Source organism: Peromyscus californicus, unplaced genomic scaffold (genome assembly GCF_007827085.1).
Source record: "Peromyscus californicus insignis strain IS unplaced genomic scaffold, ASM782708v3 Scaffold_19__1_contigs__length_69161282, whole genome shotgun sequence".
Taxonomy (NCBI): Eukaryota; Metazoa; Chordata; class Mammalia; order Rodentia; family Cricetidae; genus Peromyscus; species Peromyscus californicus.
In genome coordinates, this window is record NW_026294491.1 from 4,733,655 (window position 1) to 4,756,400 (window position 22,746).

General features: G+C 51.2%; 1 protein-coding gene across 5 annotated transcripts; it reads right to left on the bottom strand.

Moving 5' to 3' along the window:
• Nucleotides 1-576: 576 nt before the first annotated feature.
• Nucleotides 577-12,545, bottom strand: Tcp11 (t-complex 11). Of its 5 annotated transcripts, XM_052744398.1 has the most exons (10): nucleotides 12,468-12,545; nucleotides 11,948-12,256; nucleotides 9,353-9,425; nucleotides 7,433-7,553; nucleotides 5,622-5,842; nucleotides 4,768-4,904; nucleotides 4,232-4,446; nucleotides 3,963-4,144; nucleotides 2,665-2,828; nucleotides 577-2,105 (listed from the first exon to the last, which is right to left on the bottom strand). In XM_052744398.1, the coding sequence occupies exons 2-10, from the start codon at nucleotides 12,237-12,239 to the stop codon at nucleotides 1,879-1,881; spliced, it is 1,632 nt and encodes a 543-aa protein (XP_052600358.1). In that variant the 5' UTR covers nucleotides 12,240-12,256; nucleotides 12,468-12,545; the 3' UTR covers nucleotides 577-1,878. The 5 variants fall into 5 exon arrangements, with proteins under 5 accessions (XP_052600358.1, XP_052600359.1, XP_052600361.1 ...); XM_052744399.1 differs by lacking the exon at nucleotides 12,468-12,545 and having other exon boundaries at nucleotides 12,119-12,372; XM_052744401.1 differs by lacking the exons at nucleotides 11,948-12,256; nucleotides 12,468-12,545 and adding an exon at nucleotides 11,762-11,847.
• Between the last annotated feature and the right edge of the window lie 10,201 nt (nucleotides 12,546-22,746).

The following is a 22,746-nucleotide window of genomic DNA, read 5'->3' on the forward strand; positions in this document are numbered from 1 at the left end:
AAATAACTGGACTCAGAGGCGGAATATGAATTAGAAATTCTTGGTCGATAGCTCAGGCTTGTTACTAGCTAACTCTTACATTTTAATTAACCCATATTCCTTAGTTATGCTGTCACATAGTGCCACCTTTATTAGCATGGCAGGCTCTTCTCCTGCTCCCTCTGCATCTGGCTGGCGACTCCTGACTCTGTCCTTCTCCTTCCCATCATCCTTTGCTTGGTGGCCCTGCCTATACTTCCTGCCTGACTACTGACCAATCAGCATTTTATTAAACCAGTTGGAGTGACAGACCTTTACAGTGTACAAGAGGATTATTCCCCAGCACAAACCCATGGGCAAGACTGAATTATAAATGTAAATATAAAATAGGGTTCCTGTCTCCTTCACGTAGAAGAACAAGAAAAAACATTTCAAAACGTCTACTGTGTTGGTTACTCCAGACTTTAATTATGACATAAAGCAAGGCTCTCACCAGCCCAGCGCCTGGACCCACTGCCCAGGCAGTGTTCACAGAGCCCCCCAGCCCTTCCCAGATGTGGACTTCTGGAAATTGAACCAAGTAACTGTACTCAGAGCTCTAAGCAGCCAAGCCTATTTATTTGAGCATATCTTTTCCTGGGCCACCCCAAGTGAGGCGATACAGTTACAAGACAGGACTTTGAGTGATCTATGCCTGGTCACTTTGTTGACCACACTGTCACCTATCTAAAAAGGCTGCCAGTTGGAAGCACATCCCGCCGGGCGGTGGTGGCACACACCTTTAATCCCAGCACTCAGGAAGCAGAGCCAGGTAGATCTCTGTGAGTTCGAGGCCAGCCTGGTCTATAGAGCGAGATCCAGGGCAGGCACCAAAACTACAGAGAAACCCTGTCTTGAAAGACGCCCCCCCCCCAAAAAAAAGAGGCCCATCCCAGGCCAACAGAACTCAGACACCACCTTGTGCTGTCTCTGCATTGTGTTGTGGGCTTTCCCAGCTTCTGAAAGGGGTCATTATGTTTCTTTATGTTGTCTTGAGGACACACACAAGTCAATCCCCACACATTGTCTGTTACAAAAGGACCAGACCTGAATGGGACACTTTCCTCATGGGAGCCAGTTGCCAACAGTGAGTGTGACCCAGGTCTTTCCCAGAGTCCCACTTGGTGTTGGTCTACGACAAGGGGCACTCACACCACAACCACCCACACTGGCAGAGCAAGGAGAGATGGAGTCTGCTCCCACCTGAACGCACGCCTTGCCTCGGTCACGAGGAGTGGGCGCTCTAAACTTAGTGATGAGGCCACAGAAGCCTGGACGGGGGTGGGACCAGGGCAGACTACCTGTGCCAGCCTGAACTCTAGATAACCTGAGGGAGAGAGCTGAGACCACCAGGGCCCGCCGACTGGGGGTGCTGCTTGCGGCCACCATCACTTTCCTGCAGCGGGGGCTCTGCAGGATGCTCTGGATGGGGCAGGGGCTCCTGCTGTCCCGACCTCCTGGGGGGCTCTTGGAACCTCGAGGGGACTCTAGGTCTGACTTAATTGGCTTTCCTCGTCCTCTCCTGGCTGGCTGGGCAACATGAAGGCTCCCAAGGTAAGCACCCCGACATCTCGGCTGTCATCCGTGACACCACGGGGGCACACCCCGGAGGGGGGTGCTGCCAGTCACAGGGCCTGGCCTCTGCTGAGTCACAGAAGAATGGCGGGCTGCTTGCTGTTCATAGTTTATTAGGGAGCGGATTTGGGCCAGCTGGTGTTTACATACTTGATCCCTACAGCCCAGCTGTGCCGGCTGTGGGGGTGCGGAGGGGACTCACTGCTCTGCTGGTCACTGGTGATGTCACTCCAGGAGGATGGGCCTTCCCCCTGGGTCCAAGGTGCCAGGGCTCTGAGCCCATGCTCAGACAGACTCCACTTTCAAGTTCTGGCCTGGGGAGATGATAGGTTTTAAGATCTCAGTGTAGTAAGGGCCAAACACCTGCTGGTTGTGATGTGTAAGGGTAACAAAGTTCTGGCCCAGTTCCGCCAGCTCCGCTTCGATGAGGGCGAGGCCTCCAGGAAGGTCCAACAGTGAGCGCTGCACACCAAGAACCAAGCAGCATTTGAGGAACAAGTGGATCCGCTGGTCTGTGAGCAGAAGAGAAGGAAAAGGCAACCGAACCACTGAGCAGCTGGGGTCCAGCTGCTCGATGGCCGTCTGAGTCACGTGCTCCAGAGCAGGGGGACAGCTTCTCACGGGGACCGGGTGTAGTACTCAAGTACTCAAGACTGCTTAGTATCAGGGTGTGGCTCACACCTGTAATCCTAGAACCCAGAGGCAGGGGGAATACCATGAGTAAGGCCAGCCTAGGGTACATATTGTGTCCAGGCCAACCTGGGCTGCAGGGTTAGGCCTAGGATTTGACATTAGAGAAGACATCTTCAACTGATTCCTCCACATGGGGCTGGGGTCTGTACTACAGAGAAATGTCTCTAAAGCAAGCCAGCTGGCTTCTTGCTGGTGGGTGGGTGTGGATGTCACACGGTGAGACTCCTGAGTGACTTAACCGGGTTGGGTGGACAGGATTTTTGTGTGCAGTCCTCCTTAGGACCATCTCATCTTTGACTGAACCTGGAAACTCGCCCACACCCACGGCTGGGGCCCCTCCCTCCAGCATCCCCTCCACCCACATGTGGTCGAGCTCACCAATGACGTTGCGGACACAGTTCCCCTCCTTGGCAATGTTCTGGAACTGTGCTATGAGAGACGCCGTGTTGTCACTGGTCAGAGGGGCGAGGCCCATGCTCTTGAGACCCTGGTGGATTTCCTGGGTCACCTGCTCACTCACAGTCTGCATGGTCTCCTCCGGCCTAGACCACAACAGAGGTCAGCTGGCACCTAGCAGGTGGCCTTGGCAGAGGCATAGACACCACAAAGCCTCAAGCAGAAGAGGTTAGGGACTTGGGGAACTCCTGTCCCCCATCCCAGCTGCCCAGCACCAAAGCCCGACAGATAGGTTCCACGTCCTGGTTCCCTCTAAACACCAGCGACCTCTGGAAATGGTGCTGTGTCCTGAACCGTAAAAACACTCTCAGGACCAAAGAACAGCTTGGCTCTCCCCAGGATGCAGATGTCTGTGGCCAATGCACTTTGTAAAGACAGAGACCCTTCCCAAGCATCCCCCCTGGTCACATCCCCCCCGGCCCCAAGCACAAACCTGGCCGGCTGTTTGTTTCCTTTGGGGAGCCGAGGATCAAGTCTGGGGTCTTGAACATACCAAACAAGTGCTGAACCCCTCAACTACATCCCCAGCCCAAATCTGGCTCTTCCATCTCCTCAGTCATCATCGACTACAGCCCAAACATGTTCAGGCCCACTCAGGTCTCACAACACCTTTTCTGGAAAGTTCTCTCCCGCCCCCACAAGCCCCAGTATCACTACAGAAATAAACCAGCACTGTGGCTGGTTCTAGAGGGCCTCTGGGTTTGTGGTGAAGAGCTAGAAACTCATGACCTGCCAGTATCCGAGACGCTTGTACCATCTACTCCTCTGTCTGCGCCCACCCTGTACACATGCCGGTACCACAGGGGCTAGGGCTGGCAGCAGGCTTCTTCCTCAGCGGCTCCCTTCCTTCTTTCTCACTGAACCCAGTCAGCTCACCAGTGGACTAGGCTGGCTGACCCTGAACCCACCCCCATCACGTGTTGGAGTTACAGACATCTGCTCTACGTCTGGCTTCTTCCTGTTTGTCTTTTTGGAGACAGGGTTTCTCTGTGTAGCTCTGGCTGGCCTCGAACTCACAGAGATCCACACGTCTCAGTCTCCTGAGTGCTGGGATTAAAGGTGTGCGCCACCACCGCCAGCTCATGCCTGCCTTTCTCTGAGCCTGTTAGGGATACAGCCAGGTCCTCATGCTTGCCCAGCAAAGCACCTCACCTTACCAGCTGAGTCACTTCCCCAGCTCCTTCCTTCTAGTCCTTTAAAAAAAGATGTCTGCAGCTCACCTGGAGTTAAATTCCTCCACCAGGGACTTCGTTATGCGTTTTAGTTTGTCCACAAACTGGGGTGAGCCAAACAGAACGCTGCCCGAGAAGCTATTGGCCACCAGCATGACGGAGGCAAGGATGGTCAGCTGCTTCTGCTGCAACTCCAGCTCCTGCAGCCGGGCTCTGTCCATCAGCAGGGTCTGAGGAAGGGGGGGGGGGGGGGGGGCGCATCAGAGGGATCCGGCCCAAGCTCAAACCCTAAAACAAGGAAATGCCCCCATTCCCACCTCAGGAAACTCTTCATTCTCAGGGTCCCAGATGAGAAGGTTCAGGAATCCCTGGGACAGCACCATTGCAGAGCTGAGTGGTTCCGGGGCAGTCATGTCACTGGGAGATGGGCCAGGCGAGCTGGAGGAGTCCCGTGTGTCAGGGCAACTTGCAGAAGGGGTGGTGAGGTCTGCGGCCGCCTGGGTCAGCCACTTAATGGTGTGATCGAGGAGGTCTACAACGGGAGGAGAGTGTAAGCGTCTTTACCTCTGCAGCTGCAGGCCACGGTTCTCTTCAGCTACTACTGTTCCTGTGGAGCATGGTGGAGCTGAGGTGGGAGCATTGCCATGAGTTTGGGGCCAGCCTGAGCTACATAATGAGTTTCAGAATAGCCAAGGCTAAAGAGTGAGACTTTATCTCAAAAAACTAAAATAATCACTAAATTAAAATGTAAAAAGTGTATGCTCCTGGTTAATCTGCCTTCTCCCTCCCACTCACTGTGTGAAGAATGTCAGGTGCCAGCCGTGGCCCGCCTCTGTCCTCACATCATACATACTGGGCTCCTTGTTGAGGCGCTCCTGGAACTCGGCCCGCTCAAACTGGATGGAGTGTTCCTGCAGCTGGGGCTGGAGGCTCTGGATCGTGTAGTTCACCATGTCCATTTTCATCTGGCCCAGCACTTGGAAGATGCCCCTAGCGCAGGAGAAAAGAACTGTGCTACAAAAGGACCCAAGCGGAGGGCAGCCAGCGGGGTGACTGAGGCCCGCACTTGGAGCCTGGAAGGAGCTTAACCGTAGCTCTGTCTCCTCCATTCACGGAAGGACAGGCAGCCGAGACCGAGGCCCACGGTGAGCCAAGTCGCTTTCACCATCCTCTCTTTCTGCTGGGTGTGGTGGAGCACAGCAAGGGCCATGGGAGGGCTCAAGAGAGAAGTGCTGTGAGTTCAAGTCCTGCAAGGGCTCCAGGGCAAGAGCAGCACACCAGCTCCGCACAGAAGGCAGCCTTCTACGTGATGCTCCTCTCCACTCAGGCCAGGGGTGGGGGTGGTGGCTTTTGAATTTTAACTCGCTGAACACACTTCCTAAATGCCACACAGCCACACCGTACATCAGAAGGAGACATGCCGTGTCCCTTACAGTGTGTGAACTGAGACCAGAGAAAAGATAGGACAGGATGTCTGTCACGTCTTGGAATTCTCTCTACCGCAGTGTCTTACACAAAGGTCCTGTCAAGCTAAGGATGACCCAAAGGTCCACTCTGGAAATGTGAAAAGCAACAGGCCCGAGAGGAGCAGGGCGTCACGTCGTCTCCAGCAGGAAGACAGCCAAGACAACGGCTGTCCCACAGTCTGCCGGCCCTTCCCAGCTCAGGCCCTGGAGCAGGTTAGGTGACTAATCACAAGTGTCACACCTCAGCAGCCGGACAGGATCCGTGATGCTCTCCAGTTTCTGCACGGCTTCATCTCGCACTGGTGCGCACAGCAAGACCATCATGTTGAGAATGTACTTAGAGAGATAGGTGACATCCAAGTCCCCACGCTCAGCTTGCTGATGGAGGAAGTCCATGTCCAAGGCCTCTTCGATCTCACTTCTTAAGCGGTTCTGGCGTGGTAACAACAGCGACAACAGAATCTGCCAGGCAGGTCAGAAGAGACATTCCGCTCAGTCCCACATTCCCCCATGTTCACGCCTTCACACACACCAGCCTATGTCTTTTTAGGATCAGGAAGTTGCTGCAGACATGCTCCACTGAGTATTATCTTAGCTAGTGATAAATGGGTCAGAGTGAGATAGAGAGTTTAATAAAGCCAAGGACCACACAAAGCACACGGGACACAGACAGAGCTGGGCTAGAAGCACTTAGGTTCAGTTCCCAGCACCCACATGGTGCTCACAGCCATCTATAACTCCAGACCAGGGGGCTCTAGCACCCTCTTCTGGTCTGCCTGGGCACTGCATGTACATGGTGCACAGTCACACATGCGGGCAAAACACCATACACACAAGATAAAAACACTCAATTTGTGTTTTTTAAAACTTTATTTTTATCTTATGGACATTAGTGTTTTGCCTGAATGTATGTCTGTGAGAGGGTGTTGAGTCCCCTGGAACTAGAGTTACAGACACTTGTGAGGTGCCATGTGGTTGCTACGAATTGAACCCGGGTCCTCTGGAAGAACAGTTGATGCTCTTAACCTCGGAGCCATCTCTCCAGCCCCTTATTTGTGGTTTTTCCAGACAGGGTTTCTCTGTGTAGTCCTGGCTGTCCTGGAACTAGTTCTGTAGACCAGACTGGCCTCAAACTCAGAGATCTGCCTGCCTCTGCCTCCCGAGTGCTGGGACTAAAAATAAATCTCAATTGAAAAAGAACCAGAAAATGTGCTCTTAATTTAAGAAGGTCAGTTATTTATTTTTTAAATTATTTCAGAGGGAGAAGACAGATGAGAAGAGCTGTAATGGGGTCTCTGATGCCCAAATGTGAGCTTCTGGTAAGTGACTCTTATTTATTTATCCCTGTGTCTCCTTAAGACACCCAACACGTGGAGCTGGAGGACACACCCATGCCTATTTAGCATAATCAAATACTAATTGTCTTAGCAGAATCCAGTTACCAGCTCCAGGTGGTACACAGAAGACTGCTTCATGTTACCTATTTCAGTCAGCAAGCTTTCAAAGTTACCAACTCAGAACTGCTTTGTTTCAAATCTGCCCTTCAGTGCCTGCCCTGGGAAGCAGGGGCTGACACCACCCGCCCCCCATGTTTCTCTGCTGGGGTTGCAACAAGCTCCCTCTGTAGTCTATAGAGGCTAAATATGCTACAAGAGGAAGGGCCTCCTTCACTGCCCCAGCTCTCTGAAGGAAGCTGGTCATCCCCGAAGATAAAAGGCAGGGCTCCGTGCCTCCGATTGATCACCCACCCCAAACAGAGCACATTATTCACCGGTTTTTGACTTTCAAGGCAGGATACATCAACACAGCTCGATGATGTAACTCACTCCACATGTTTGTGGTGACGCTCCAGAGTTCTTCAGAATTCTCTGTCTTTAGCCATGGCTCCCTTTCTGGTCCCGCTGCAGTCATTTGACATGACCTCTTCCCCACTTAAGTTACTCAGTGGTTGGTCTGTCTAGTCACCTTAGCAATTAGGACTTGCAGCCACTACCCACTGGTGCTGAGACAGGCCCTGGAACCTCCAAGCTACAAGTGAAGATATGCACTCACCTCCCTGACCTCTTTCAGAAGTTCAAGAGCACAGCTGAAGTCGGGGGGCACAGACGACAGCTGCTCTTTCAGGTGGTCCCAGAAGTCACTGGGCATTGTCTCCTTGCCCTTACCTTCCAGGCTACAAGAGGGTCAAACACACAGGTTACTCCCGGCATGGGAAACTGTTCCACGCTCAGAATCTAAACCCCAAAGACAACACCAGGAGCAACAGACGGGCAGGCACAGCAGGGCCGAGTCACTGAAGGCTAGGTGTGACTTCAAGGCACCCTCATGAGCAGAAGCAAGCCTGAGTGCAGCAGTGAGTCTTCCCTGTGTGCCTCACCGTGTATGTGTCTACACGCTGCTGCACTGAGCAGAAGGTTATTCATCACTTTTTCACTCCTAAAATCTAGGAAAATATTTTCCTGTTTTTGACAATACTCAAATGTCAGAGACATCTCCAGATCAGTCGGGCTTAAAATAAATTGGCTCAGCCCAGTGTGATGGCATCCTAGCACTCAGGAGGCAGAGGCAGGAGGATCTCTGTGAGTTCCAGGCCATCCTAGTCTACAGAGTGAGTTCCAGGCCAGCCAGGGCTACACACACACACACACACACACACACACACACACACACACACACACAAATTGTCTCAAAAAAAAAAAAAGACTACCCCCACCCACCTCTTCCTCATATATTCCTATTCTGAGAGCATTATCTATCCAGTCAGGAAGGCTATGCTTTGTTATTGTTCTTTGTTATGACTTTAAAAAATTAAAATGTCCACACTCAGGAGGCAGAGACAGGAGGACCAGCATAGGCTACATGAGACCCTGTCTAAACTAAAAAAATACAAAGCCAATTTAATATAGAATGGAAAAAAAAATTTTTTTTTTTTTTTTGGTTTTTCAAGACAAGGTTTCACTGTGTAACATTCTGGCTGTCCTGGAACTCACTCTGTAGACCAGGCTGGCCTCGAACTCACTGAGATCCACCTGCTTCTGCCTCCCGAGTGCTGGGTTAAAGGTGTGCACCACCACCACCTGGCTCAGAGAATCTTTTCAACAAATGCTGCTAGAATTACTAAACATCACATGTGGAGAACTGAATTTAAATTACGGTGGACAAAAGGATCATATTTTTGGACTGTGAACACTAAACCATTATAACTAGCCTCAATAGATTAATTGAAATAGGAACTTTTACAATCAACACACTTTGCCAAGGCAACAACAATTTGGGTTGTTTTGCTTGTTGGAGACGGGTCTCCCTGTGTAGACCTGACTGGCCTGCAACTCTGTGTAGATCCAGGTAGCCTTGAACTCACAGATCTGCCTGCCTCTGCCTCCCAACTCCTAGGATTACAGGTAGGTGTGTGTGTGTGTGTGTGTGTGTGTGTGTGTGTGTGTGTGTGTGTGTGTGTGTGTTTGTACCATCACACAACACTGAGTTTATTTTTAATAATTGTAATAGTTTGAAGGGAGTGTGGCCTGCTGGAGGAAGTGTCACTGTGGGGGCGGGCTTTAGGTCTTCTTTGCTCAAGCTTTACTCAGCGTGACACTCAGACCACTTCCCGTTGCCTGCAGACCAAAGATGTAGGACTCTCAGCTAGGCTGGCAAGCCACATCTGCCTGCATGCCACCATGTCGCACCATGATGATAATGGATAAACCTCTGAAAATGTAAGCCGCCCCAGTTAAATGTTTTCCTTTAGAAGAGTTTCCCGTGGTCATGGTGTCTCTTCACAGCAATAGACACCCTAACTAAGACAGTGATATTTACTTATTTATTGATTGGGGAGGGGGGCATGTGGGTCCTAGGAATTAAGCTCAGGCTGTGGGGCTTAGCAGCAAATGTGTGCCCACTGAGTCACGGAACCCCTCAACACTAAGTAATGATGTCAGGAAGTCAAACAGAGAAAACTATAAAAGCCAACACCTGCTTGAAGATAAGGTCTTCTCTTCTGAGTGAGAATCAAGCTTGGAAGTTTCATGAACCCTCTCCGCCAAGCCTGTAATTGAAAGAACTTCTGGTGAAGCCGGGCGGTGGTGGTGCACGCCTTTAATCCAGCACTCGGGAGGCAGAGGCAGGTGGATCTGTGAATTTGAGGCCAGCCTGGTCTACAGAGGAAGTTCCAGGACAGCCAGGGCCACACAGAGAATTTCTGGTGGACACTGATCAACCCACATAAATCTGAACCTATTCAGTCACTCATCTGTAGGACTCAAGGACAGCAGACATTTGTATTTCCCATGAAAGTGCTAGAAACACTCGGAGTCCAACATGGGGAAGGTTAGGTCAGGAAAGCGTGAAGTGAAGCTGACTAAAAGGTAAAGATTTCCAAGTTAAAAAAAAACAAAAACCACAAAGTAGGTGGGTCTCTGAGTTTGAGGCCAGCCTGGTCTACAGATTAAGTTCAGGACAGGCAGGGCTGCACAGAGAAAGCCTGTCTTAAAACTTTAAAAACAAAAACAAACCCACAAAGCTACAAACAACCAACTTGGGGTTTGCAAAAACAAACACACACTTGTTAACTGAGCCAGTTTTCTCCCTGTGCCTCTGCTGCCCCACAAAGCGGGTTCTCCCTCCGGGTAACAGACATCCATGTGCAGCGCCAACATTATTTGGTTTTCCAAGACAGCAGTTCCCCGATTTTAGGATTTCACTGACTAGTGAAATTTCCAAGAAGATTTAAGGTTAAAGATCACAACTTTCAGGGCTGGGGAGATGGCTCAGCAGTTAAGAGCACTGTGCTGCTCTTCCAGAGGTCCTGAGTTCAGTTCCCAGCAACCGCAGAGTGGCTCACAACCATCTGTAATGAGATCTGGCGCCCTCTTCTGGCATGTAGGCAGAACACTGTATACATAATATATAATAGATAAATAAATTTTAAAAATTTTTAAAAAAATCACAACTTGCCAATTCTTTGTGTTGTGAAGTATGGACAAGAAAAAAATTCTACTCTAGGACCACCCAGACCTAGGTCTGTAACAAATGAAGCAGGGGACCGGTAAACAGGGACTCAGGATGCTGGCCATACTACTTTGTAAAAATGTGTCTTTTAAAATGGTTACTATTGCACAGCACAGGCATGTGTGAAGGCCAGAGGTCAGTCTGGTGGGGTTGGGTCTGGCTTCCCACCTTTACTGTGGGTGCCTGGGATCCACTGAGACCTGTGTGGAGAGCTCAACTGCTGAGGGATCTCACGGGCCCAGAGAGGTAGAACTTTTCTATAGTAAGAGATTAAAAATGTAAAAGATAGCCGGGCGGTGGTGGCGCACGCCTTTAATCCCAGCACTCGGGAGGCAGAGGCAGGCGGATCTTTGTGAGTTCGAGGCCAGCCTGGTCTAGAGAGCGAGATCCAGGAAAGGCGCAAAGTTGCACAGAGAAACCCTGTCTCGAAAAACCTAAAAAAAAAAAAAAAAAAATGTAAAAGATAAATAACTGGCCGGGCGGTGGTGATGCACGCCTTTAGTCCCAGCACTCGGGAGGCAGAGGCCGGCGGATCTCTGTGAGTTCGAGGCCAGCCTGGGCTACCAAGTGAGTTCCAGGAAAGGCGCAAAGCTACACAGAGAAACCCTGTCTCGAAAAACCAAAAAAAAAAAAAAAAATAACTGTAGAGCAGATTACATAGGATAACGCTCTCTCGCTCTCTCAGAAGAATTTAAAGTCACACTGTAGCCTTCACACAGTAAAGAAGAAAACATACAATGCGGAGTCACTGGATTTTACTTTGCAACAAATCTGAAATATCTCAACATAAGAAAGGTGATTGTGGATTTTCACAGAAAATCCAGGGTTATAAGAAGGTAAACTAGAGAGGTGGGTGACTGAGCGGTTAAGCCCACTGGCTGCCTTTCCCTAAGAACTGAGCTCCTTTCCCGGTTTCCACGTCCAGTCCCGGGGGATCTGGCGCCCTCTTCTGGCCCTGAACGCGCATGTGCACACACATAACATACAATTAAATATCCTTTTACAAAAACAAGGTGACCTGCTGCTGCGGCTCCTATCTTCCGCCCCTGGGAACAATCCCGGCCAAGATGGCTGGTACAACACAGTCCACGACGTAAACAGACCCACTATTAACTCACAGGACCACGTGAGGGTTAAGGGAAGCCTTCAGCGCGGGGCTGAGCGGCCGTGGCGGGGCGTCTTGAAAACCCGCGGGAAACACTAAAACCCGCCAACCGCAACCAAGCGGCTCCAGAACAAGGAGGGACAACGTGCGACTGAGGCAGACTTCTGAAAAGTCCAGATCGCCCCAAACACAACACTGCAAAACAAAGCAACCCCAATACACGAACTCCTAAAACGGGAGTCCGATTATACCGTCCCGAGTTACTTCACCTGTGGACGTCACCGCCTCCAGATGACGCTTCATCGGCTTCACCTCCAACCCCTGACCCTCACGCACGCCACCCGCCCCAGGGTTTAGAGGAACAAACCACGCCCCCCCCCCCGAACCCCCGGGACCCGTGCCGTCCTTTCGTGGATCAGCAGCGACCCCGCGTGGCCCCACGGGCAGAGACTAACTGTGGAGCGTCCAGGCAGATCCATGGCAACGCCGCCGCGCGGGAACCCGGGCGGTGCGGGCGGGCTCGCGGTCCCGGGCCCCGCCGACCCTGCCTCGGGCGGGCGGCTCCTCGAGCTCGGGGTTAAGGGCCACGTCCGGGGCGGCGGAGGCCTGGCGACAGTTGAACCTACGTGATCGGTGGCCCTGGGCGCTGCTCGCGCTCTCCCGGGGGTGTCCCGCGCGGGGCTCTCGGGAGGCGCCCTCGGCCGTTCTGGCTTCCCTCCGGGCCGCCCTCTCCTTCACGTTTGGCATCTCGGTGGTGCTGGTATCTGGGTCGGGGGCAGATGCGGGAGGCCGGTCGGGGCCGGAGGGACCAGCGCTGGCGCAGGGAGGAAACTGAGGCCGCGGAGCCCAACCCTACCCTCCACCGCGAGGCGCCTTCCCCGGGCCAACGCCCCCCGGCCCTTCACCCCACCCGGTCCTCACCACTCCCCCTCACCTCCTCCAACCCTTCCCTTCTCCCCCTCCGCCTCCCCTCACCTCCTCCTCCGCCGGCCCGCCCACTCTGGCTGGCTCTCCGGCGCGGGGCGGGTAGGCGGCTCCGGTTAAACCACCCGGGGGCGGGGCCGGGGCGGGGCCGGGGCGGGGCCGGGGCGGGGCCGGGGAGCGGGGCGGAGCCACTGAGCCCCTCGTTGGGCCGTCACGCAAACCCCGCCCCCCACCCCCCACCCCGCGGCCCCGGCAGGAGTGGGAGCGCCCGGGATTCGAAAACAAACCGCTCGGGTGCCCTGGCAACGCGGCACGTGCGCAGCCCTCCCCCTCCACCGGCCACCGACCACCTGCCGCCAATCAGGGCGAGACCAGGATGGCCCGAGACGCTCACCTTCAGCCCTCTTGATTTCCAGGTGTCAGGGGTAGCCTGCCGAGCACCCAGGACGGGGGGCGGGCCTTGAACTTCTGACCCTCCTGCCTCCGCCTGAGTACTGGGGGTCACCGGTGTGAACCCCCCCCCCCCGTGAAGGGTTCATGTGCTGGGGATGGAAGGGGCCTTAGGTCCCCACTGGCTGAACTCAGTCCCCAACCCTCAGAGTCCTCAGGGGCAGGAGAGATGGCTCGGCGGTTAGAAGCGTTCGAGACCCATCACCCACAAATCACCATTTGTGACTCCGGTGTCAGGGCATCCGACGCCCTCTTCTGGTCTCCTGGGGCACTGCATGCACGTGGTGTAGTTACATATATATGCAAGCAAACACCCATACACAGAAATTACAAGTCTTTTTTTTTTTTTTTTCTTTTTCTTGGTTTGGTTTGGTTTTGATTTTGGAGACAGGGTTTCTCTGTGTAGCCCTGGCTGTCCTGGAACTTGCTCTGTAGACCAGGCTGGCCTCGAACTCAGAGATTTTTCCTGCTTCTGCCTCCAGAGTGCTGGAATTAAAGCCACGTGTCACTGCCGCCATGGCTTAAAAATAATAATAATAGCCGGGCGGTGGTGGCGCACGCCTTTAATCCCAGCACTTGGGAGGCAGAGGCAGGCAAATCTCTGTGAGTTCGAGGCCAGCCTGGTCTCCAAAGCGAGTTCCAGGAAAGGCACAAAGCTACACAGAGAAACCCTGTCTCGAAAAAACAAAACCAAAATAATAATAATAATTAATAATAATAATAATAATAATATAAAGGAATTAGGGCTGTAGCTTGATTGGTAGCCTTGGGTTCGCTTCCCGGCACTGCTTAAACCAGGCATGGCGACAGGTGCCTGTAATCCCAATAGTCAGGATGTGGAAGCAGGAGAATAAGAAGGCTGCCCATGAGTTCCCAGGCAGCTTGGGATAAATGAGACTCTATATGTCTCAGAAATGAACTTACTTAAAAGGATGGAAAGGAGAAAGAGAGCACTCTGGTCACTGGCCAGCTCTCAGTCCCGGGCAGGGCGCTCAACACACCTTTCTTCCTTAGACTTTGTATCATCAGCTCTAAGAACCTCTGCCTGGGGTTCTTGCCTTGTTAATGCAGAGTGTGAATTTCATGAACAACTCAGTTTTGAAGCAGAAAACTGTGAAGAAGACGAAGGTTTTTACTCTAAAAGCTCATCAAGAACACGAGAGAGAGAGAGAGAGAGAGAGAGAGAGAGAGAGAGAGAGAGAGAGAGAGAGAGCTATCCAGAAAGCATCACCACCCACCCAAACTAACTCACGCTAAACCTTGCGCCCCCTCCTGCTCCCTGACACTCCCCTCCGGTGTCACTGTGAAGCAGCCTCTCCTTCAAAAGTGAACGGAAGCTGCACTGTGATGTCACACTGTCTCATTGTCGTATAATGAGGTATTTAGACCTCTGTTGATCTCTCCTTTAAAAGGAACATGCAAGGCCTGGAAAGAGACTACCCAAATGGCAGCTCAAAACCTGATGCCCTCTTATGCCTCTAAGGGCTCCTGCATGCACATGGCGCGCACGCACACACACACACACACACACACACACACACACCCACACACACACACACACACACACTAACACATAGAGACTGGAGAGATATCTCAACTGTTAAGACACCTGCTGCTCTTACAGAGGACCAGCACTGAGTTCCCAGCACTTACATGGCGGCTCGCAAACATCTGTAACTTCAGTTCCAGGTTAGCCAGTACCTTCTGGCCTCTCCGAGCATTAGGCATATACATGATATACATACATACATATACACGTACACACACATACACACACATGCAGGCAAAACACACAAAAAATAACATTTTTAAATATTAAAATATTTAAATTATTTTTGTTTTTGTTTTGTTTTATTTTTCAGATAGAGTTTCTCTGTGTATCCCCAGCTGTCCTGGATCTCACTCTGTAAACCAGGCTGGTCTCAAACTCTCAGAGATCCGCCTGCTTCTGCCTCCCCGGTGTTGAGATTAAAGGTGTGCACCACCATACCAGTCAAAAAGAAATTTTTAAAAGTCCAGAATTCTGTTTGGGTATTTTAATGTCTGGGAGAAAAGAAAAGTTGTTTTTTTCTTTTTAATAATAGCACATTTTCCCACTGTTGGTGGGAGTGCAAACTTGTACAACCACTGTGGAAATCAGCATGGTGGTTTCTCAGAAAATTACGACTCGAACTACCTCAAGATCCAGCCCTACCACTCATGGGCATATACCCAAGGAATGCTCAATCATACCACAAAGATACATGCTCAAATATGTTCATAGCAGCACTATTCATAATAGTCAGTACCTGGAAACAACCTAGATGCCCGTCAACTGAAGAATGGATTAAGAAAATGTGGTACATATACACAATGGAGTACTACTCAGCAGAGAAAAACAATGAAAGCATAAAATTTGCAGGCAAATGGATGGAACTAGAAAATATCTTCCTGAGAGGTAATCCAAACCCAGAAGGACAGATGTGGTATGTACTCCCTCATAAGTGGATACGAGATATAAATCGAAGAACAATCAGACTGCAACCCACAGATCCAGGGAGGCTACCGAGCAGGGGGGACCCTAGGATGACTGTGACTTATAATAAGTTTTGGTTTTAATCACTGGGCAAGCTTTAGTGAAACATTTCACTATTAGGATAAGAATTTGTACTGTATCAAGCTGATGAAAGGATATGCTGGCTGTACTTTCAGGAGGGGAGGCTAAAATCTTTTTAGAGTATGGATTTGCCTACAGAAAAATGTCTGCCATAAATCAAACAGTGAAGGGGAAGATGAATAGGAATCTCACTTACACAACTTAAGTAAAACACAGCTCTCTGAACAGATGAAGATAGGTCTCTTCTGTATCACAGAATCTATGATTTGGCTTAAAAGGGCTTATTGGGAAATGTTATCATTTTTACTATTTTCTACAGAGAAAATATTTTCCAGTTTTAGATAACTCTGGACTTTGGAATTATAACCTGTTTTTATGTTAAAAAAAGAAAAAAACATTTAAGTGGAAAATGTTGAAGGCCCACTGAACTCGATGTTGTATTTACATATCTCTATCTGTATAAAATAATGATTACGAATGTTTGTTTAAAAGGGAGAAGTGCAAATGTGAATTTAACAAGAAGTTGTAGATTTTCAACACTGTACACAAACTCCTTTGTTACAAATAAATATTTCTGCTTCTGAAAAAAAAGATCTAACTTCTCTTGGAGGGTTGTGGGAGGAAGCAGAGCGGGCACTGGGGGGGGGGGGGTTGCTGGTGGCGGGGCTGAAGAAGAGGAGACGATGGGGGTAGCAGAGAGAGACTAAGAAGTGTTTTCCCAGGGTCAGGCACGGTGCAGACTCCATGATCCGTGTCGTTAATAGCTGTCAGAACCAACCAGGCAAGAGCCAGAGTCGAGAGGCCAGGGCTATGAGATGAGGTAGGCGCCCCTTGTCCATTAATGGTTTACTCGGTGCTTTGACATTCCAAATGCATATGACCGTCACACAGCCCTACCCGTGCAAAGAGGCAAAAGTGGGCATCATGTCGGACTGTCCCCAGGTAAGAGGCAAGATGAGAGCGATTTCCAGGGGTAACCAAAGGCACTGGTGGGCAAGGTCTTGACTCTTTTTTTGTTTTTGAGACAGGCTTTCTCTGGCCCTGGCTGTCCTGGAACTCACTCTGTAGCCCAGGCTGGCCTCAAACTCACAGAGATCCACCTGCCTCTGCCTCCGGAGCACTGAGATTAAAGGTGTGCCACCCCTGCCCAGCGAGGTCTTGACTCTCGATCATACGCTTCTCACGAATTCACACTGACTGCCTGGCTCTGGTTGAGAAGCTATCTACATACAAGGAGGTCTAGCGCACAGTGGCTTGGTGGAGTCTGAAATGGGGTACAAGAGAAGGGCGGGTCAGAGAAAGGATGGGGTGCTCCGGGTGCTCCAGGTGCTCAGGTCAGGTCAACTTCAGCCTTTATCCAGGATCCCAAGCATATACGGTTTCCTGTACGGCCCTCTGTCTTTGGAGCTGTCTGCCTAGTTCGCCCTCCACCTCAGGCTGCCATTACACTCTAACGGTGACGGGATTCTCCATATGTCTACCAGGTAGCAGGATGGTCCCTCCTCACTCACCTGACACCGTAACCCCGTGCATAATAAACCTCAGAAATGGGGGTGTCTGCACAAGCAGCCTAAGGTGGGAAGTAAAAGCCTTGCTTGTCCTCACGCTGAAGTGTGCCCACAGCTGTCCGGCCCAAAGCTCACCTGACTCAGGTCGGGTCTCCTTCGTAGTTCAGGCTCAGATGGAACTCCCTGGATATAGCCCAGGCTGACCTCAAACCTGTGATCCTCCTGCCTCAGCCTCTGAGTACTTGGGACTACAGCCATGCATGTACCGTTTCTCCTGACTTCAGGGTTCACTTTTTATACTACGACACCATTTTCCTTTTATCTTCTGGTCGTAATATCTATTTGTTGAGGCTGAGTCTCACTCTGGAGCCCAGGCTGGCCTCATACAGGCTATGGAGCCCAGGCTTCCTCATACGTCTGCCTCCCAAGTGCTAGGTTGCAGGTGTGCAACACCACACCTGCCCTCCACATCTGCTCGAACACTCAAATCCGACTCTCCTCTTCAATTATTTGAGAATTCCTGTCCTAGAAGGAAGGTTTACCTGTACTAATCTGAATGCCTGTGTCTCCCTGCGTCCCTCATCCCGCTCTGAGAAACAGGCTACAGATACTTCGGTCCAAGCCCAGCCTGAAATTCACACCTGCAATCCCAGCACTTGGGAAGTAGAGAAGCAGGAGGATTAAAAGTTCAAGGTCATCCTTGGCTATGTAGAGAGTTCGAGGCCAGCCTGGGCTACATGAGAACCTGTTGCAGAGAGAAAGAGGGAGAGACAGAGGAGCTGGGGGCAGAGGAAGAAAGGGAGACAATAACAAAGAAAAAAACACATGTCAGGCCTTGGCAGCTGCAATTCCCCTGCGTCTCAACGGTCCCCACACGTCTCAGGCTGAATGACAGCCCAAGAGTATGTGTTACTCTCGTTGGTAAAATTCTGTGTGCACTACCTCTCAGAAACATATTGTACTGGAGGTTGGTCGTGTGCACAAGGATGTTCTGAAAAGAACATTTGGATACAAAGCAGGGATGTTCAGGAAATGGTCCTACGTGGCTCCAGGCACACAGAAGTTCAAATTTTAAAAGAAATCCCCAGTGCGGCTGGGGAAGGTAAAACCAAACAAAGGCAGAAACCATCTAATTTTACCAAAGTCGCCCTGAGTCAGGAGGGTGAATGACTGGGTTAAGGTCACCACCAGTTTATGGAAAATTTGAGAGAAGAGCCCATAGCCCAGTCTGTTTACCGTGTGATGTATAGAGCTTTGCAGGAGTAAATGCTAATACTGTAAATAAATATTTACATTTCTGAAGGAAAAAAATGTCAATGATAGGCCCTGGGATGGAAAAAGTAAAGGCTGGGGTTAAATGGAGACCAAGCCAGTCCAGGCCACGGGGATAAACAGTCCCCTGAAGTGGTGGGGACGCGTAAATACAGGGCGGGCCATTTAAATGGAACCAGTTGGAGCACTGTAAACTGGGACCTCTCCGCGGGGGCCCCTCTTCCACACAGAACCGCACGTCAAAACTATTTGCTTTAGACTCTTGACAAATGTGTTTCTTTCCACAGGCCCCCCCAAGGTTACGAGAAAGGCTGAGGAAATCTGGGGATGGCCTGGAGGGGGTCCCTAAGAGGGTAACTGTGACAGGGCCTGGGGAGGAGGCTCAGGGCTGGGGACAAAGAAGGTTCTGGAAGTGGCGGTGACTGCCTGACTTCAGCAACATTCGAGAGGCTTTGCTGTCCCTACCCCAGGGCCTTGCCTCCAGCAGGCTTCCCAGCTCCCTCACCCTGTGGACGTGGCTTACCAGCCTCAGTTCCTCGGAAACCCCCGGGGCCTGCTGCTGGATTCCCCACGCCGCCCCTTCTCTCTAGAGCAGTCATTAAACTTGCAGTCACAGGTTTGATCCTACGATGAACCTTTATTGAAATGGGGGTTCGCCGGGGGGGGGGGGGGTGTTACGGCGGGGGGGGGGAGTGCAGAGGGCCCTGCGACACTGGGGTCCCCTCGACCGGAAGGGGGCAGCAGAGGGCAGCGAGAATGTCACCGAGAACTTGAGCCCTCCCTCCCTCCCTCCCGTCCCTCTCCCTTCCTCCCCCTCCCCTCTCCCCAGTGACTCAGGCTCGGCAGCAGCCACAAACACCAACTTGAGAAGTTCTCTTAGCTGTGTCCCCAAAACAATTGCTCCTTGTGCCTGGGACACGGGCGCGAGTTACACACTTAAGCTGTTCCCAAAGAACCATATTCAGTTGGTTCTCAACTCTGGGGAAAGCTGGCAGCCTCTTTGTGGGTTTAAAAAAAAAAAATGAGTTGGAGGGACAATTAAACCTTTATGGGCCCCAGAATGTACCTATATGCAGACATAAATAATGCCTCATTTCTGCTTTCTGGCAACGGAGAGATTTTTTTTTCTCTCTCTGCCTTGGCCAGGCAACGCTGAGCTCAGGTCCCAGGAACCCGTTTTGATTAGGGCGGATGACAGGGGTCAGCAGGAGTCGTGACTCTGACCCTAAATATGACACCAGCCCCTTCTCATAAAATGGACACATCGCAGGCCTCGGGCCTAACTGGCCTTAAATAAATCACTTAGAAAACTGCCAAAGCCTTTCCAGAAAGCCACCAGGATTTTAGACCAAGAAAACGCGTTTTGTTTTTGTTTTTTCTTGTGTTACTTCGGGCCCAAATGGTCCATTTGTCAAGAACCCTGACTGCTCTCAACACAGTACAATGCATTCATATACTTCCAACTCGGTGTCCTTGAATGGTCCACGGGATTTCATTTTAATCCAATAATATCATTAAATGCTCCAGGGGGCTCCCTTCTTGAAGGAAGATTTGAGCAAACCCTTTGTTGAGTGAGGCGGTCTTTTGTAAGGCAAATGACCAGCCACCAACCTTGTTTTCGAAATCTTTGGATTTCACATAAGCCATTTCCTTAAATGAGGGCCCCCTTGAGGTGGGGGCCTGCGTTTTATTTTTCCCGACTTGGGTGAAGGCGAGCAGCCACTGGACACCCAGGACTGGACAGGCATGAAGGCATCACAAGCCGGCTGGAGAAATAAATCAGTTTCAATCAGTCATGTCCTCTGTAATTATCTGTGCTGAGAGCGGAGGATAATGGCCTGACAAAGGACGAGGCGTTCGAGGGCCAGTCTATTTGAAGTTGATCTCAAAAGAAATGTCTGAGACGTTTCGGGGGACATGGCTGTAGGGGTTCTTAATTGTGGTAGAGTAGTGTAATATTTATCACTTTGCCCGTTCCTACATGGACAATTCAGGGACGTTAAATAAATTAAAATTACAATGTTGGGTAATATCATTACTTATCTATACCCAAGCCTTTCTCATCCTCAACAAAAGCTCTGTACCCTCTGGACAATGCCTCCCCATCCGGCGCTCCTCCCAACCAGGCAGTCTCTCTCCTGCTTTCATCCCTAATAGGAGAGAAGTCTCATACACCAGTGTCTCTTTGGGCCTTTTCCCTCCCACAACAAGAGAATGGGGGAGTTGAGTGAGAGCCCTCTCTGTCTCTCTCCTCTCTGTCTCTCTGTCTCTCTCTGTGTGTCTGTCTCTCTGTCACACACACACACACACACACACACACACACACACACACACACCAGCTTTTCTTTCTCCCTTCTGGATTCTTCCCAGTGCCCCTCCCCATTCCCGTCCCGGCAGTACAGGACAGTCTGCTGATGAAGCAAGCCTGTACTCACTGGGCATGGCTGGAGAGAGAGGTTTAACCTTGCTGAGGGTCTGCAGCCCTCAGAACAAAAGGAGGTCACTGCGGCTGAGTCTCTGCTGCTAGCTGAGGAATGGCAAGAATTTTCTGACCCTGATGGTCCGAGGAAGCAAGAACAGGGTGGGCTGGAGGCTGAGCTGCTGGTCCAAGGCCACGTGTAGCTCCCATGTTCTTGCAGTTATATTGTGATTTACGGGGCTAAGAGGTGGGGACACAGGAAGAGACATGGAGGCCTCCCCGGGCACCCTCGAACTCCATGCTATGGAATTTCCCCTTTGAGTTGCTAAGGCAGAGGCAAGAGGATTGCCACAAACACAGGACCAGCCTGGGCTACGTTGTGAGATCTGGCTGAACAGCCTGGAGTATACAGCAAGGCCCTCTCTCAACAACTCCCTCGAAAGGTGTAGGTGTAGGGGTGTGTGTGTGTGTGTGTGTGTGTGTGTGTGTCCTGAGTTCAGACCCCAGCACCCACATAAAAGTCAAGCGTGACTGTGAGTCTGTAGTACCGGCCCTGTGGAGGCAGAGACTGGAGGACCCTTGGAGTTCACTAACCAAACCAAGGCCTCCGAGGTCAGTAAACATCTTGTCTCAAACAGCAACCGATGAGCAAGGAGAAGATACCGGAAGTCGACCTCTAGCCGCCAAGTATATGGACTTGTGCGCACCTTCACACACACATGAATACACAAACGTACACACACGAGTACAAGGGAGGGCTGGGGGCCGGGGGCAAAGGCTGGGAATGTAGCCCAAGCGTACCGTGCTGGACTAACAAGCCAGGCCCCAGGCTCACTCTCAGTCCAGTCACAAATCAAATAAAAAACCACGGCTGAGCCCCCTCCGACCCCTGCAGGACCTCCATTTCTTGTACCCACTGGTGCCAACAGAGGCGCCGAGGAGGGCCCTTGATCTCCAGCTTGAGTTTTACTCAACATTTGGACTCTCTCAGCCATCGGCCTCCTACCCCACCCTCACCTCAGTCTAAGAGAGGCCTCTTCTCTAAAGAACTGTTTAGGGCTTCCTACAGACCCCTCCCCAGCTCCGGCACTCCCAGCCTGCCCCCAGGGAGGCCACAGGTCAGAAACAGCAAGCCCTGGATTTCAGAAGGGGGTGCCTTGACAGAAGCCTGGATTTCAGAAGGGAGTGCCTTGACAGAAGCCTGAATTTCAGAAGGGGGTGCCTTGACAGAAGCCTGGATTTCAGAAGGGAGTGCCTTGACAGAAGCCTGGATTTCAGAAGGGGGTGCCTTGACAGAAGCCTGGATTTCTGCTAGGCAAGACCACATGATGTGCCCCCCAACTCTGAGAATTTTGGGGGAGAAGAGGGGAAGTGGGGCTCTCTGGCATCTGGAATTCTTTTTAAGATGGGGTGTGTGTGTCTGTGTCTGTGTCTGTGTGAGTGTGCAAGGAGGCCAGAAGAGGGTGTCAGGTTACAGGGACTTGTGAGTCTCCTGACTTAGGTGCTGGGAACCCAAGTCAGGTCCTCTGAAACAGCAGCAAGTGACTGCTGAGCCACTCTACAGCCCCACATGATCTTTCCTTCCTCCCCTCCCTCCTCCCCTCCCTCCTCCCCTCCCTCCTTCCCTCCCTCCTCCCCTCCCTCTCTCTTTCTTCAATGTGCAGGTGTTGGTCCCTCTATAATAAGGTTCTTCATGGTTGGAACCAGTGTTTGCACTCAGCGCTTCCAGAAGTTGCTAAGGGGTTACCAGCTGCCTCAAACCCATGTGTAAGTTTATTAAGGGTAAGTTAAGTTAATTTATTCCAGCTACACTAAATTGTGGACCCTGAGCACATGACACAGGTTGGGTGAATGAGGCACGGAAGAGGTCCAATGACTGCTTTCTAGTTTTATGTTGGTTTAAGAGATAGTCTAACTGTGTAGCCCAGGCTGGTCTCGAACTCACAGGGATCAGCCTGCCTTTGCCTCCCGTGTGCTGGGGTTACAGGTGTGGGCCATCACATAAAGCTGAATTTTGGAAATATTATACTGGGTAACTCTCACCACTGAAACAGTGTGTCCATCTTAAACTTGTGATCCTCCTGC

What these genes read in the sequence shown, in the direction of transcription:
- Tcp11 (XM_052744398.1), bottom strand. Translation starts at nt 12,239, where the DNA reads ATGCCAAACGTGAAGGAGAGGGCGGCCCGGAGGGAAGCCAGAACGGCC. An exon ending in TTCTGAAAGAGGTCAGGGAG is followed by an intron (nt 5,843 to 7,432) that starts GTGAGTGCATAT and finishes CCTGCCTGGCAG; the next exon opens with ATTCTGTTGTCGCTGTTGTT. An exon ending in AGAATGAAGAGTTTCCTGAG is followed by an intron (nt 4,145 to 4,231) that starts GTGGGAATGGGG and finishes CCCCTTCCTCAG; the next exon opens with ACCCTGCTGATGGACAGAGC.